Source organism: Castor canadensis, chromosome 9, assembly GCF_047511655.1.
Source record: "Castor canadensis chromosome 9, mCasCan1.hap1v2, whole genome shotgun sequence".
Taxonomy (NCBI): Eukaryota; Metazoa; Chordata; class Mammalia; order Rodentia; family Castoridae; genus Castor; species Castor canadensis.
In genome coordinates, this window is record NC_133394.1 from 84,151,970 (window position 1) to 84,169,564 (window position 17,595).

Genomic DNA, 17,595 nt, shown 5'->3' on the forward strand with positions numbered 1-17,595 from the left:
CTCTTCAGTTTCCTATTCTGTAAAAGAAAAAGATTATCCTAGATTACTTATAAGAATCATTTCCCCTGTAAGATTAAGAACTAATTACCTTGGGATTCCAGGATTCATGAAATGTAGTTTTATCTTGTGAGTAGGGATTTCCATTTAAAAAAAAAATCTTGCTGTGGTGGGGTTTGTTTTCTCTGTTACAAATTAAAGAAATGGCATCTGTCCCTCTAATCACATAAGGCAGCATAAGACCCAACAACAAATGTAACTGACAGTTTGCCTCTCTGAGCATATACTTTCAGTTGCATTTGGCTGCCTATTACATATGGAAAGATCCACACATTATACGTATCACTGAACATTCAGGATCCAGTAGTTCTATGGCTTTTGGGGAGGAAGGTGCCCATATTTACTGATTATATAAATTATATAAATATTTTACTGTTTTTATGAATTCTTAATCCTTTTTTATCCTGATACTTGGCAGCTATTAGCTAGGAAGTATTTGTATTTTAGCAAGTTTTTCACTGAATAGGAAAAGGAGGACCTAGCTTTCTCAGGCAAAACGTGATGTATGAAATATAGTAAGTTCATCTTACTCATGATTTTCTTATATGTGCCTTTGACCAAGTACAGTCACATTAATTAATTAAGTAAATAAGAAATTAAAAAATTTGTAACTCCTTCTTGCACATTTCATATCTCAGTGGATGCAGAGAAGCTCTCAATCTATCCCATTACCCTTAGTTGTATTTAAATCATTGTGTAATCTACTAAGTGTCCCTGTCCTTAATTTTGTAAGAATCTGACTCCACAAAGCAAATGGCGTCCAAAAAGCAAGATAAAAGTGAATGTGTTTATTAATTAAAGTGACATAGTGACAATTATAGATTTGTTGAGAGGCTGCATTTCTTTAGTGGAAGTTGGAGGCATTATGGGAAAAATGAATTAACATCCACAGTGTTTGAGGTAAAGAACATGACATAAGTTCTAGTTTGGGGTGAATAGTATTAATGTGTACATTGGTAATTTTGTGACAGTAACGTAGACAGCTCCATGCAGTTTCAAGTTATGGATGCTCAGACCCACTGCACATATGGTATGGGAAAATATGGGTATCTTTAGAGCACTGAACTGTGCATCCGAGCACTGGTGGGTTTTCCTCAATGGCAGTCTTTTTAGAGCCATACAGTGTGGATACCAAGGGTCTGCTGTGCCTCTTTTTCCTACTAATGTTGAAAAACTAAATGTTCATAAAGCACTCTTCTTTCCTGAGGCTAAAATGATTTCGTAGTTATTTTATATTTCAAAAAATATTTAGTTGAGAAAATTTAGCACAGAGAAGTTGACTTTTCTCAACACCGAGCTTGGATTAGGAGGAAGAGTTCATTGAGGGCAGAAACTATTGCTGAATTCCCCAAGTAGCAGCCCCTTAATGCTGTGAGCACTTGTGTAGTATGGTAAGTTAAGAGTAGAGTATAGAGTTTCTAGACTTCTAGAGTAAAGCCATTTATTTTAGAAAAGAAAATTACATTTCACCTGTGCACACTAAAAATTAAGCAAAAAAAAAAAATGCTAACCATAAAATGTAATGCTGTTTTTTTTTCTGTTTCAAGCTTAGGTATACAAAATTTTCATGGTAAAGAAAGGAGAGTAAATTTTTTTTAAAAAAATAAGCTAGTTTAAGTAGGGTTAATATACTGTCTTAGTTTAACACACATCTAAATTATAGATGACTTTTTTTCCTTAATCCAACATTTTATTTATTTATTTATTGGCAGTACTGGGGTTTTGTTTTGTTTTTTGTTGTTGTTGTTCATTTATTCACATGTGCATACATTGGGCCATTTCTCCACCCTGCCCCCCTCACCCACCTTCCCCCCCTCAGTTTCAGGCAGATCCTATTCTACCTGAATAGGCAGATTTTGTTGAAGAAAAGACATAAGCATAATAAGGAAGACAAAGCGTTTTTGCTAGTTGAGTTAAGGATACCTATACAGAGAGATTCCTACTATTGCTTTCGTGTACCCATGTGTTATAACCCATGTTGATTCAACTCTAACTGATCTTTACATTGGTTCCTGATCCCCTGCTCATGATAACCTGTCGTTTTAAGGTTTCTGTATTAGTTCCTCTGGAGTGGGGACGTCAAATGCTTTCATGTTTTAGGTTTTCTGCCTATTCCTATATCTCCTGTATGTGCTCTCCTCTTGTCTTGTGATTCAAGTCCAACCACATTGCTGCATTTGTGATTCAAATCCAACCACATTGCTGCATTTGCCCTAGATCTAAAATCTGCATATGAGGGAGAACATACGATTTTTGATCTTCTGAGCCTGGCTGACCTCGCTCAGAATGGTGTTCTCCAGTTCCATCCATTTAGCTGCAAATTATAAGATTTCATTTTTCTTCATGGCTGAGTAAAACTCCATTGTGTGCAAGTACCACATTTTCTTGAACCATTCATCAATAGTGGGGCATCTTGGTTGTTTCCGTAACTTGGCTATTGTGAATAGCGCTGCAGTAAACATGGGTGTGCAGGTGCCTCTGGAGTAACCTGTGTTGCATTCCTTTGGTTATATTGCCAGGAGTGGGATTGCTGGATCATATGGCAGGTCTATGTTTAGATTTTTAAGAAGTCTCCAAATTTTTTTCCAGAGTGGTTGTACCCACTTGCATTCCCACCAGCAGTAGATAGATGACTTTTTAAGTATTGTCTAAGTACTAATTATTGTGGCTTTAGTGACACTGTTCAGTATTTACTCTGAACTTTTTAACAATGCTTAGTTCTCACCATTTTCTATCTCTTCCTTTCCCTCAACCATTTATTTACTTACATACCCTCTTGTTTTTTAGATCTTAGTAAAGCTCTGCAGTTTTGTTTCTCCGGCAGAGGAGCTGGCTCAGAAAGATGATCTCCAGCTTTTATTCAGTGCAATAACCTCTTGGTGCCCTCCCTATAACCTGCCTTGGAGGAAGAGTGCCGGAGAAGTCCTGATGACCATATCTCGTCACGGTCTTAGTGTCAATGTAGTGAAGTATATTCATGGTGAGCACCTCTTTGTGTACTCGTCTCATGTGTTCCCAGTCTCTCCTACTTTTCTTCATTTGATGACAGGTTTATTGTTACCTTTGAGTTGTCCAAACATTGGCCTTTAAATTAAAAAGTAAGTTTTCCTGGAGAAAAGAATGTTTACTTGTGGGACATTTCAGATGTAAGAAATTTTCTTGGTTTCTGAATGATGGTGATTTACAAAAGTTGAAATGTTTTCATTGTTGTATAAATGTTCAATGATAATTCACTGTGAGTTTGTGTCATAGCTTACTCTTTTACTGAAAAAAGGCAAGTATTTTTGAAATGCTGCAGCTTCAGAAGGTATTTCATAAATAGATATTTCATTTCTTAATGAATTTATCCATTTTTTAAATAAATGTATCCTGATACAGAATACATGGTATTAGGCCATTTCCTTACCAGTACTAAAGAGGGATAAATTATTTGTCTATTTAATTCTTACATAGTTTTCAACCATCCTTTATGATATTCACATAGGAAATCATTGCTGTAGGATGTCAAGTAGTTCACTTACATAAAATTGTCCTATATATATATAATATATAAAATAATATATATGATAATATATAATAATATATATAATATATATATGATTATCTAAAAGTTTTAAAATAATTAATATAACTATTAGTTCACTTAACACTAATTAAATAATACATATGAAACAGGTAGTTTTTCATTTTTTTATTGTTACTAAATAAAAATAAAAAATTATCTACCATGGCAAGTTATTATGTGATAAAACATCAAAATGTAAAACATGTCAAGTATTTTTCATTCCTACATTGTCCTTTGTTCACTACTTTACAGGTAGAACTTTTCCAGTGAATCTGAATCTTGTGTTTACTTGTAGAATGTATAACATTTATCTCATAGTATTCTATAGGTACACTAAAATTTAATGTTGTGTTGAACAACAGTTGAGAGTGAAGAACACTTTTCTTAAGTAATGTTCATAAATAATACATACTTATTTCATTATTGTTACAGAAAAAGAATGTTTATCTACTTGTGTTCAGAATATGCAGCAATCAGATGACCTGTCTCCCCTGGAAATTGTTGAAATGTTTGCTGGGCTTTCTTGTTTCCTCAAAGACTCCAGTGATGTTTCCCAAACACTTTTGGATGATTTTCGGATATGGCAAGGATACAATTTTCTTTGTGATCTTTTGCTTAGGTAAACACCATAATTTAAGAATATATGTTTTAAGTGTCTACTCTTTTTTGTTTTTTAATCAGAAGAAGTGATGTGCTTTGGGATTATAAGAAGGAAGCAAACAAACACTTATTTAAGGTCTACTTGGCTGTCTTCTTTGCTTTACTCCCTCCTTTTGTACTTCTGTCAAGAGAGCAGAAAAAATGAATTTAGAATAAAATTGTAAAATGCAGACCTCCAACATAGGATTAGATATGAAGAATAACATTCCTCTTCTTTAGTAACTGGGCCAGATAAGGTTATTTGAATGAATTAACATCTTTATGAAAGATAAACTCTTTGCTTACATTCTTGGTTTTCCTTATTTTGTAGTACTTCTAGTATTTTTTAATGAAGTTAATACAAGAGCAATTATATTGAATAAGATTTTATAAATGTGTTCGTGAAACAAAGTAGTCATTCAAATATGTTCCACTTACCCTTTTTCCATTCCATATGGTTTATGTATATAGTTAGAAAGTGGCTGGTTACAAATTTTATAGGGAAATATACTCATTCACCACTAGCTATTGCTCGGACTCTATTTTTAAATCACGTGTCTATTGTTAACAGCACTGTGTTGTAAATTTCTTATTGCTGACACTAACAACCTATTTACTGTTAGTTAACCTCAGGCAACTCTCAAGAACATACTTTAGCATATATAATTTATAAATTTATAAGAGGACATATGAAAGTTGGTGGCATCACCAGTCACATCCCACTGGGGCATTAATCAGTGTGATACTTTGAGAATGCAAGTGGATAAGATACCATCATGTGCCTCCAAAGTGTTCACACTCTGACACAGTACTTATCTAGAGTTACTGTCCTAGTGATACCATTCGAAGTGCAGATGAAGTTTTGTGTGTACTAGTGCTCTTACATTCTGCTGTCTGCCTACCTTCTCTCTGCTCACGCTGTGGTTTCCTCTGTGGCATCAGAAGCATATCTGTTGAGGAGCGCACACACTATCATTGAGACATACGTACTGTACTGGAAGTTAAGAGAAAAATAGGCTATAAAATTGTGCATATGATAGGAGAATAAATTCTACAAAAGCTAAACTCAGACTAAAACAGACACATTCAAAAATGGATAGGATGTTAAGGTAGTCTTCTGTGACTCTGAGCACTCGTTTCTCCTACTTTTGTGCATTCTCCAAATTAACTGTGATGGGAATAACCTCTCCTACGCGGAAAACTAGAATAAATCTCATTCTTTTAAATATATGTTCTCAATAAAGCTAGAATCAAAAGATAATTCCTTCCTAACCCCAAATAGAGTTCTTCCAAAAGAAATTATGATCATCTAAAGCACTGCTTTAGATTCCCAGCACTTTCTCTAATGGTAGCACCTGATTAAATTGATGCAGTACAGGCAAATTTCTTAGAACTTGTCCCAAGGAGTTCATTTTTAATCATAGGTTACAGAGACAATGTCATAGGAAAGAATGGTTTAAAAGGTTTGGGTTGTAAGCAGTTAAAAATGTATAATTTTACAATTTTAAGAGCTTGAAAAATTATTTAACTTAGTTCTTTTATCATAAGGGGATTTCCATCAAAGATTAGTGGTTTACCTAAAATAACACTGCTAGTGGCACAACCTGCACTTAGACTGTATCAGTCCTTCTGATTCTTGGCCTCGTTTCTTTTAAACACACCATAGTATCTTATATAGGAAATGTTTAAGAAACGTGTCCAATTACTTTATATGTCTGTTTACTGAATCTAAAATTGGAAAACAATTTCTGTATAAAATTTAAGAATATAACAAAAGGAAAAAATGTTAAATTATACTTTTCCCAGATTGGAACAAGCAAAAGAGGCAGAGTCCAAAGATGCCTTGAAAGATCTGGTCAACCTGATAACGTCCCTGACGACGTATGGTGTCAGTGATCTCAAGCCAGCTGGCCTTACCACAGGGGCACCCTTTCTGCTGCCCGGGTTTGCAGTGCCTCAGCCTGCGGGTAAAGGTGAGTCCAACCAATCCCATCTGAGCCTCCCAGAGCAGACAACCAATGAATTTGCTTTTGGTCAATCTTTGTTTATGTTACTGCTATAAAAGTTATGTACTATTTTTCATTGAATTTTGTGCTATGTATGGTTAAGCCTAGATAAGAATTTCCTGAAGAAGTCTTTAGCAGGTTAAGTAATTGAAAATAATAGTATAAAAATATAAAATCAAATAATGAAATTTGTATTAAAGTATTTCATTTTAGTATTCTATTTCATAATCTAAGCATACTTTTTTCTTTTTTTGGTGGTACTGGCATTTGAGTGCACTGCCTGGCACTTGCTAGGCAGGTCCTCTACCTGTTGAACCCTGCCCTAGCTCTTTTTTATTTGTTTGTTCTAATTATTTTCTGGATAGCATGTCATGGTTTTTGCCCAGGGCCAGCCTCAAACTGCAATCCTCCTACTTATGCAATCTGTGTTTCATTTGTTTAATCAATCTGATCTTGAGACTGACATAGCAGCTTCTCTTATTACAGGTGTGCACCAGCAAATCTAGTTTGTTTGTTGAGATGGGGTCTTCCTAACTTTTGTTAAGCCTGGCTTGAACCACAATCCTTCTGATCTCCACCTCCACAGTAGCTGGGCTTTACAGGCATGCCCCACCATGCCTGGTTAAGCATATTTCTTCTGAATGTTGGCACTCAGTGTATTTCTGCTTTATGTGGATGGAATTTCATTCACACTCTACTCTGTATACCTACTAGGTATATATGGAAAGCATGAGGTATGAATGCTTGTATTTTATTTAAAACTACGCAAACTTAAGTAAAAGAAGTTACACTATTTCATTTGGGTCAGACATTAAATTTTCATAGTCTAGATATTCTGACATTTAGATCCTCATCTAGTGATCTTTTAATAAGAAAAACCTATTCAGTCATTAAGATCATCTTATTACATACGAATGAAAGCTACTTTTATTGTTTATTTATTTCTGAATGCACAATCAGCCATTCCAAAAGAATCAGAACTTGGAGGCCTTAAATATTTTCTTTTACATATTTGTCACTTACTAAATATTATGTAGGATCATGATACTCCCATCTTAAGTTTAAGTAGCTGAAAAAACCCAACATGTCTGATTATTTAAATTCCACAGTACAGATTTTTTCATTTTATGATGTAAAGATCAACAGTTAGAAGGTTTTGTAGTCAATGAGTTACTTGTTTGTTTGTTTTGGTGGAACTGGGGCTTGAACCCAGGGCTTCACCATTGCAAAGCAGGCGCTTGCAAAGCAGGTACTCTACCGCTTGAGCCACACCTCCAGTCCTTGCAATCATGAGAATAGATGGAGCAATTGAACTCATTGGCATGCTGTGCCCTCTGTGCATAGAACCTTTTAAATGAATCTCTGAAATAAGTGCGATAGAAATTTGCACAGTTATCTGAGTGGCTCAGGGCTTTCTTTCATTTAACTTTATGAAAAAAAATAGTCTCTCAAAACCTTTTCTAACTTACAGACCACAACTACAATATTCCACATTGAACTCTTTCCATAAGTTAATATAAAAATAGCTCAGCAAAGTACTCTGTGCTCCACACTTTATTTCCTTATCCAATCTGATCCCAAGACTGAGAACAGCTACTTACAGTAGTATCATTTTGTAATAATAGTTTTAACAGTAATTTTTATAATTTAATACTAGCTTTGCATAATGTCTTTATTTATCTCTGCCTCATCAATAAAAGGGATTATATTTATATAACCTAGTTCCTCCCAGAGTTATTGTGTATTTCATAGACATACAGCTTATGTCCTTGAAAGATAGGTTAGCTAGCAAGTTTGTTGTAGTAAGAGTGAGAATTCACATATTCACAAATAACCTAACTTTCCTAAGCATCAATTTCTTCTTCAGTAAAATGGATATAATATTTTATATCATTTCAAGTTTCCAGTATAATTTACCTATGTCCCATGGACACTTTGTAGGGTTAATATAGAAGCCAAAGAAGATCACTCTATCCCATACAGAAACAACAGGGAATGTATCATCTTCTTGTTGTTGTCAGCAGTACTGAGGTATAATTAAATGTAATAAATTTTGTCCATTTAGGTCTAAGGGTGTAGCTTAAGTGGTAGAGTGCTTGCCTAGCATGAGTGAGGTCCTGGGTTTGATTCCCAGCACAATTACATTTCAAAAGGAAGCATGAATATGTGTACCTTATGTCACTGTATACATAGAAAAAGTTTACTTGCCTTATTTTTGTGCTGATTTTTAGATCAAGTGAAACAATGTAGAAATGTAAAACTGAAAAAGGAAGTGAACTGAATTATTACTTATGAGCCTACATGTTTGTGTATATGTATATAGTAGCTTGAAAATAATTTCTATTTCTGTATTATATAGCAAGAGCTTTTATATAACTTTGCACCTTCTTTTGCAAAGAAGGAAATTAAAGCAGTCCTTACCTTTAAATATTACCTTAATAGTCATTTGACTTCCTACTAACCTCATGTTGGTATTATCACATAAACTTTTGTGAGGTTGAGGTCCATTACTCATAACTCCACAGTTTCCAAGTTTGTTCCCTAAAGTATTTTAATGTTTTTCATAGAAGAAGACCATGTGACTTTTTTCCTAAACTCTTCTTGACTTTACCTTACAAAAGCTTTTTCATAACACATTCATTCAGGCAGCACCCATGGAAGAGGATAATAAATTTCCCCTTTTGGTATTTTTCTTCTATTTAGTAACTAAGCTACCTTCATCATGGCTTGTTTGAAGAGCTGATGAGCTAGTTCATCAGTACAGTATGTAAGCATGCCCAGGGCTAATGTTCCCTGGCTTACAGTGGTTAACTTTATGGGTTGTTTATAGTCATTCCAATTGGTCAGTCACATGAGTAATGTGTTGATTATTTTGTGTCTCACACTTGTTGAACACTATTGATTTCCTCTCTTCTTTATCCTGTAGAGTGCTCTCCTGAGTGACCATAGGCATCTTTACTGTTCCTCTTCAGATCCATCTTCTGTGGTGCGGCCATAGACCCTAACTCTGGTGCCATAGAATCTAATAAATAATACTCAGTTTATTGAATGAACTCTTGTATTTTGAAATTTAGGTCTTTATTCTTAATTCATTTTAGTCATGCCTATATCATGTAGGCTTTTTTTTTTCCCAAACTTTTACTTATGTTTTTCATTATACTCTGAAAATAGGAAAACTCTGTTCTTTTTGTCTATGCATGTATCCTTTTAAAACTTGGATTCATTCATTTCCTTTGTCTGCCTATATAGGAGGGAGAGCAGTGAAATTGTGATTGTCATCCTTTAGAATGATTTCCTCACTTTATTTTTTTAGTTATTTGTGCACCATATTAAAGTCAGTTAATGCAAACTTTGAAATTCAAACAGGATATATCTGTTTAGCCCAAATATTAGAGCTTTCATGTGCAAATATTTAAGTAACAGTCCTATCCTATATTCATAGGGTAGACCTTTAATTATTTATAAACTTTAATTATGAATTATTATTTCCCTTCTTAATTGAATACTTTAGGGATTTAATGACTATGACAGTCTTAAATAACTACTTCTCATAGTATTAGCCTTCAAAGTACAAAATTCTTAAATTTATAAGCCACTTATTTTGGTATTAGTTATCCTGTGAGAAAGCCAGTTTTCAGACACTGTTAATTTCCACTGTGCCTAGATTTTTAAATTTGGAAGTAATATTATACAGGTGAATATCTTTTCTGGTTTTGTCACAGAAAATGATTGAGTTTTCTATGTCGTGTGGTACTGAGTGGTTACTCAGTCAGTTATAATTCTCTGCCCTTGAAGCCAGTCCTGGAGATCAGTTAGTCTCTCTGCTCCTTGGTCATTTTCTGTGATCAGCCTACTTTAACTATTGATGGCCCCTAGGTGAGCAAGGTAATGACTAAGATTAAGGATGGATAAAAGCAAATTCTAAGGTTATCTTTGTTTGTGAAGATTACCACATTTTATGTTTGAGTTTAGTTGTTTACATACACACATTGTGGTTTAAATAACCGGGACTGTCTTTATGACAGACAGTTTATCCTTGTAGATGGTTATTAATATGCCTTGTCTTTGGTATATGATATCTCTTGAAACCAAATAATGACCAAATTTCCAAAAATCTGAATTTTCCCATACTACCCTAAGTTCACTCTTACATATTCTTTTCTTTAGAATGAGGACTAATATTATCATTTAGCTGAAACATGTACAATATTGGTTAGAGTTCATTTTTAAGTTAATTTGTCACATATAGTTTAGCTTTTGCATTTGTATATCCAGCTTGTCTATCTGAACTTGGCATTTGGTTGCCTATACGTAATAAAAAGTTTGGAGGTCCTCAAAAGGACAAACTACTGTTAATTAGGAATTGAGGTCTGACTGAGTAGCTACAGTGGTAGAGCATCTGCCTAGCAAGCGTGAGGCCCTGAGTTCAAACCCCAGTACTGCCCCACCAAACAAAAAAGAATAAAGGAATTAAAAATGAACATAAATCTCTAATATTTGTCATACATGATAAATTTGTTAAAAATAAAAATTGCAGTAATGTGTAGACTGAAGATTTTTTAAAATCTTTCCATTTTTCAGAAATGTCCATGCCGGGATTTCTGTACAACCTTTATAGCCCATAGTATATTTTTCTAGTTCTGTGTTTACCTTGTTTCTAAAATACAGCTTTTTCTGTAAGGACATGTGCTAATTTTTTGTCATGAGTGTAAATGCTGTGTATTTCCAATGACTGTGGCTCTTGCTTTCACTTGCCTCCAACATAACTTTCTATGTTAACTTTCGTATAGTTATTGTCATTAATTTGTCTCATAAGAATAAGTGTAAATGTTTTTTTCCCAGTTGTTATATCTGCAAATCAAAAGTTTGAAATATACCTAGTAGCTGCCCATAAGTTGCTTTAACAAATATTTATGTAAAGAAGTTTCTATTTTATCTTGAAAGTAGAACCAACTTCCAAGTTAAAATTTTTATAAATTAATAGTGTTATCTTTGTAAAGAGAAAATTCTTCCCCTCCTAATTTCCTGCTTTCATTCTTGCTAGTCTCTGTCCTAGTCCTTCTTCTACTTCAAAGTCTTTTCAATTGCAAAGCAACTGTTTACAGTCAGGGTCAGTCTTACAAATAGTAAAATGTGACCAGGCCACATACGTCCCAAGTCAGAAGCCTGGATCTGCATAATACACTTTTATTCTCTCAAAAGCAGCGGATTTCTTTGACATATGCTATCCTTGAATTAAAATATTTGTAATGATGCTCTGAAGATTTCATCAGCATTACTTTTTTTTAATTAAATGATTTGAGCCTGTGAGAAAAATAAGACCTTTTTTGAGAACCGGATATGCTCTTAGTACATAGTTGATAAATGTTGGCATTCATGATGTGTTTAAGCAGATTAAAATATCACATAGCACCTACTTTTATACTCTCGTTTTCTATTTCAGGTCACAGTGTGAGAAACATCCAGGCCTTCGCAGTTCTTCAGAATGCATTTTTGAAAGCAAAAACCAACTTCCTTGCCCAAATCATCCTTGATGCCATCACAAATATTTACATGGCTGACAGTGCCAATTATTTCATCCTAGAGTCACAGCATACACTGTCACAGTTTGCAGAGAAGATTTCTAAACTCCCACAAGTACAAAACAAATACTTTGAGATGCTGGAATTTGTCGTTTTTAGCCTAAATTATATCCCTTGTAAAGAACTTATTAGTGTTAGTATCCTCTTAAAATCTAGCTCTTCTTACCACTGTAGCATTATTGCAATGAAAACACTTCTTAAGTTTACAAGACATGACTACATATTTAAAGATGTGTTCAGGGAGGTGGGCCTTCTGGAGGTCATGGTAAACCTATTGCATAAATACGCTGCCCTCTTGAAGGATCCGACTCAGGCCCTAAATGAACAAGGTAAAGCATTTTCCCTAATTCTATCCTTATTTGGCAGAAGGGTTTAGGAAAGTTGTTTTTTCCTGTTTTGCCTTTCATCTAATTATTGATTTGAATGACTTCCTGATGTATAAGAATGTGATATTCTATTGAATACTTCCCAAAGTTAACTTTTTTATTAACTTCAGTTAGGAAATTGGGAAAGGGGAAAGGGAGCCTAGAAAAAATTATGTCCTTGCAATAGAAGAAAGTTTAAAATAAGGTAAAAACTTAGGAAAGGCATGTAAGATCCACTTACTAGTGTCTATTACTTTCTAAGAGAGAATTATAAACAAAAAAACTCCTAGAAATTAGAACTATTATTAATTATTAACTATAATTATATGTGCAAATATCTCATAGTGTTTTTATTGATTACATATCCATTTAGTGATGTTACATACACATATTTATGTCTGACAATTAGTATTAGATGTGAGTGAATACAAGTTGAATAAATTGTACTGGTCATATACTTTTCTTTCTTTTTGGTACATGAAAATCTAGCATTCTGCTGTTGACAGCCCTGATTAGAAGCCCCATGAGAAGGATGCATTTAACTTGGTGTCCTCATTTTTAATGTTCATTAGATAACTCTCTAGCCATACCCAAATAAAATCTGTTAACACTGATTTTGTGCCTACTTTTGGCAAATGTTAAGACATATGTATCATTTTCAAAATTATATTTTAGCAGTTGTAGCAGTGGTAAATGTGAGTGCTAAAGAAATGTTAGAAGGAATTACTTAAGTATAACTGACTCAAGAAAAAATAAGCTTATTACTTTTGTGAATTGGGCCTTTGAATTTATTTCCTAGGGGACTCAAGAAACAACAGTTCAATTGAAGACCAAAAACACCTGGCTCTTTTGGTTATGGAGGCCTTGACAGTACTTCTTCAAGGATCAAACACAAATGCAGGTAATTAGAAAAGCCACAAACAAATGCTTGGGGAGATGACTTATGATTGTATGTGCTGTAGCGATTTCTGCTTGTGAAATGCTTCTGTACCTGGAGGAACAAGTGTTGTTTCAGTTACGGGACAGTCATATCTCTAAAAATGTAATACTTTGGACCATTAGAAGTATATTAATGACAAAACAGCTAACACTGTTAATATTTCAAAATGTTTTTATTGCTTCTTATAGTGTGCCTTTTCTTCAAAGTAGTTTTCTTTTACTTACAAAATACACTCTTGTTCAAATAATTTGCTTATTTAAATTTTTTTCCAAAACATTTGCTTCATACGGTGATTTTCTTAAATTTTGTAATACAAGTTAAAGTATTTTAATGTTAAAACCTCAGGTAAAATACTTCATTACATTATTCTACTTTATCTTTTGTCTCAATTTCTCTTCAGTCCTTTTCTCCCTATAATTAGTAGACAGTCCAGCTGTATTTATAAAATGTCAGTGTTGTTTTTAAAAACGATACCTGCACAAATGCATGACTGTCTGAATGCAGAGAAAGTCAACATTCAACATATTTAAAGTCTGCTGTGTCCAAGGCACCATGCTAGATGTTATAGATGCAAGGATAAGTCTCACTGTAGGAGAATTACAATCTAATTGGGAATGATAAACATATAATCATGTAACTAATTATTTAAATATAATTTTGGCAGATGCCAAGCCAGAACTGAATGAATTTAGTAGGTAATTGAAACAATGACTATGATTGAAGTTTATTGCACACTGTAGTAACATTTATCTATTGAATAATAGATAATTTCCTTATTTCTTCTAACTAGATTAGTTGACTGAAATACTCAGAACCATAATAAAAATATACAAACGAGAATTTATTTGGCAAATTAGCTGGTCATGATGTGACATAGAATTGCATGGGAAAGGATTGGGCTATTGTAGTATTGTAGAGAATGAAAAGCTTATCTGTATGACACATTCACTCATCTCCCATGGTGCCAAACATTTGCACAGTTCTTTCTTTTTTTCCTGCATATTTGCTTTTTATTTACATCTGGAAGGATTTTTTTAACTTAATTTTATTTTTATTATCATATTGCTGTACTGGGGGTACGTTGTGACATTTACAAAAATAGTATGTCATAGTTAGGTTCATCCCCTCCATCATTCTCCTCACGATTTTTTCTTAATGTCTTTCTTTTCCTTGTTAAGAAAGATGTTATTGGCCGTATGATCTGAGGTACTTAAAACAGTGCTTTGCTCATAGTAAGTATTCAAAAGATATTAGCCATTTTGATCTTGTAATGGGACCTAACTGGTACCCAGCAGGTCTATAAGTCTGAACCTTCACATATTCAAAGGATCACAGATTCCAGGTACAACATCCTATCATTTTTTTTCTTTTGGTTTTTTGAGGCAAGGTCTTAGTAGGTAGCCCAAGCTGGCATAGAACTCAGGTTTCTAGTGCCTCTACCTCCCTAGTGCTAGAATTACAGGCATGCACCATCACAACTGGATCCTTGTACTAAGTCTAGTTTTTTTTGTTTGTTTGTTTGCTTTGTTTTGTTTTTCTGAGACAAGATCTCCGTATGTAGCCCAGGCTCTCCTGGAACTTGCTGTGCAGTTTAGGCTGGCCTCAAACTTATTGTCCTACTACCTCAGCCTCCTGAGTGCTGGGATTACAGGCTTTAATCTCCACTTCCAGCTTTTCATGTACTGCATCTTAAGCACTTGACTTAATTGCTTCCATATAATTCCTAAAAAGTGAGCAAATAGAAAGCCACGACATTGGGAGGACTGTGGCCACTCTAGCAAATTTTGCTGTCCGTTATGCACTTAACAGGTATTTGTTGAAGCATAAATCAAGTTTCATAGGGGACTAGACATATAAACAATAATAAGAGTGTTTGACAATGGAGGTATATTTGAAGTATTCTAGAAGCATAAAGGACATAGGAGTAACTTAATGGGAATCCAATTAGTGATTTATGTCACTTGGCCCATTTTTATTTGTAGTTGAGGATGGCATTTGATGTGAGAACAATATCACCTGTGAGCAGGAGCACAGGCTATGGAGCTGGGCTATGTAGACATAAATCTCTTACTAGCTGTATGATATTGGACTTCTGTATGGTTGGGGTAAGGATTCAATAAATTCATCTGTGTGAAGACTTTGGAGCGATATGGTGACTGATGTTTTACAGATTTGTCTTTTTTGTTCTTGTGCTCTACTTTGAATCCTTATAATTTTTCCCATGGTAATTTATTTCATTCTTTTCCTGCTACTATTTTAAAAACACTGTTCAGTTTAAATCTCATTTATTTATGATTTTGTTCATCTGAAACCCTTTTACATAAGTTGTTTTTAGTGTAGGGTCTTCTAGATTTGCAGAATTTGGACATGATGAATATATCAGGGAGTTAAGCTTACTTTAAGAAAATCTACAGCAAGTGTGCATTCGCCTCTTCCAGTAGCCCATTGTACCAAGCTGTGAGTTATAACATTAAAGGTAAAATAGCCTGGTAGGTTTTACTTGCATTCTTTAGAATTTCTATACCTACAGAAGAAATTGATTTTATCCATCTGGCTTGTCTTTAGAATGTTTTAAGTTATCCCAGAGTGAACTTTTTCTCCCTCCTTCAAGGAATATTCCGAGAGTTTGGAGGTGCAAGATGTGCGCACAACATAGTGAAGTACCCTCAATGCCGGCAGCATGCCCTGATGACTATCCAGCAGTTGGTGCTCTCTCCAAATGGGGACGATGACATGGGCACACTCCTGGGCTTAATGCATTCAGCCCCACCCACAGAACTGCAGCTGAAGACTGACATTTTAAGGGTAAGCTTGACAATTGTGTGTCTACTTTCTTACTACTAAAATCTGTGGTTCTTTTGAAATCATTTATACTTAGAGATTTTAAAAATCCTAAGTGCCAAAACCCACAACTTTGTACCCACAACTGTGTTAGGGATTTGGAAGAACTCCATTCATTCATCTCTTTCAAGAGGTATTGGCCTACTGCTGATAAACCCTTGCAGTAGTAATCTTGGTTTCTAAGAGATATCTTAAATTAAAATACACATTAGCCAAGAATAGCCTCTTAATAAATAACAAATATGCATTTTTCTATTCAGTTGCAACCATTCAATGTTATACAACTTTGAAATAAAATGTTACATGATGTATGTATATATGTATGTAGTAGAGTAATAGACACTGGCAGATAGCAAACAATATGCTTCAAATTTTACTCATGCTCTTATCGTTTCACTTCTTAGCAATCCTATAAAGTAGTGCCCTACTTTGCAGATGCGGAAACTTAGGCTCAGAGAAGCCATTTAACTGGGATGTGTTTGCATAACTGACTTTTAAGTAGAAGAACTGACCTCCAAGTTTCAATACCCATATTCTTTCCACAGCATCGTTATGCTTTACAAAGTGTACACATGCACATTCTCTCACATTAGTGCAGTCACTGGTTTTTCTATCTAAGAAGCTTTTAGAGTCAAACTAAAATTAAACATTTCATTTTAATTTACATGTGAACTTAGTAATGCAGGTAAGATATGATTGATAAGTAAAAATACAAAGTAATATATAAAACAGTTTTTCCAAGTACCAGAAATCAGTGTAATTTTAACAGGAGGTAACATTTATTGGCTGGTTCTGATGTATCAGGTATTGTTTCATCTACTTACTTAGTTCTCTTATAAAGATAGGTACTACTAGGATCCCTACATTATATTTTTTATTTTATTTGCTTATTTTTTTTGTGCTGCCAGAGATCAAATCGGCCATAGATGTGCTAGTCAAGAGCTGTACCACAAAGGTGTGGCCCCTGTTTTATAGATTATAAACTGAGATACAGACTGCTTAACAGTGTGCTCAAGTATATATGTTTAATAGGTAGAAGAGCCATGATTTGAACCCATGTAGTCTCTTTACAGAGTTGTGCTTTGAACTTATGTGATATAAATAATAATTTCAATTAAAAGAGACATAGTCACCCGCTTTTTTTTTTTTTTTTGGCTAGAAACTTTTCTTTGTATTTAAATAACATCTGAGTAAAGCTGAGAAATCCATTAGAATTGTCATTTTTCTATTCGCTTATTGACACCAGGTTTCTAAATTCCATTTTCCACTGTAAGGAAACAGGACTCCTTAGAGAAATGGTTAATGATTCAAGGGCTTGAGCAGAGAAAGAAACAAGATGAGCCTAAAACATCTGATTTAGCCAAAAAGTAAGGAAATGATTAAAGAAAATAAGTGAATAATATAAGCAAATATGTAAATGGGAGAGGAAAAACAGCCCCCATTTACATTTAAAAGGTAAATAATAAGGAAAATCACCATTTGCAAACTGTCATGGTAATAATTGATTCAGGTAAAAATCATGACTGTCTGTTAAAGATGGTAGATGAAAATTTGAGGAGTGACAGGATTTTATATAGTCTCAAATTATAACTTCAAATAT

At 34.1% G+C, this 17,595-nt stretch overlaps 1 protein-coding gene across 9 annotated transcripts in view; it reads left to right on the plus strand.

Annotated features, from left to right (window-relative positions):
* Wdfy3 (WD repeat and FYVE domain containing 3) overlaps positions 1-17,595 on the plus strand; it is a 268,012-nt gene that overhangs the window by 124,631 nt on the left and 125,786 nt on the right. For all 9 annotated transcript variants that reach the window (XM_074041845.1, XM_074041849.1, XM_074041846.1 and 6 more), the window contains 6 exons: positions 2,845-3,037; positions 4,055-4,241; positions 6,068-6,234; positions 11,711-12,178; positions 13,014-13,115; positions 15,766-15,959. In XM_074041845.1, coding sequence (XP_073897946.1) covers positions 2,845-3,037; positions 4,055-4,241; positions 6,068-6,234; positions 11,711-12,178; positions 13,014-13,115; positions 15,766-15,959 — 1,311 coding nt within the window. The remainder of the gene's footprint in view (positions 1-2,844; positions 3,038-4,054; positions 4,242-6,067; positions 6,235-11,710; positions 12,179-13,013; positions 13,116-15,765; positions 15,960-17,595) is intronic.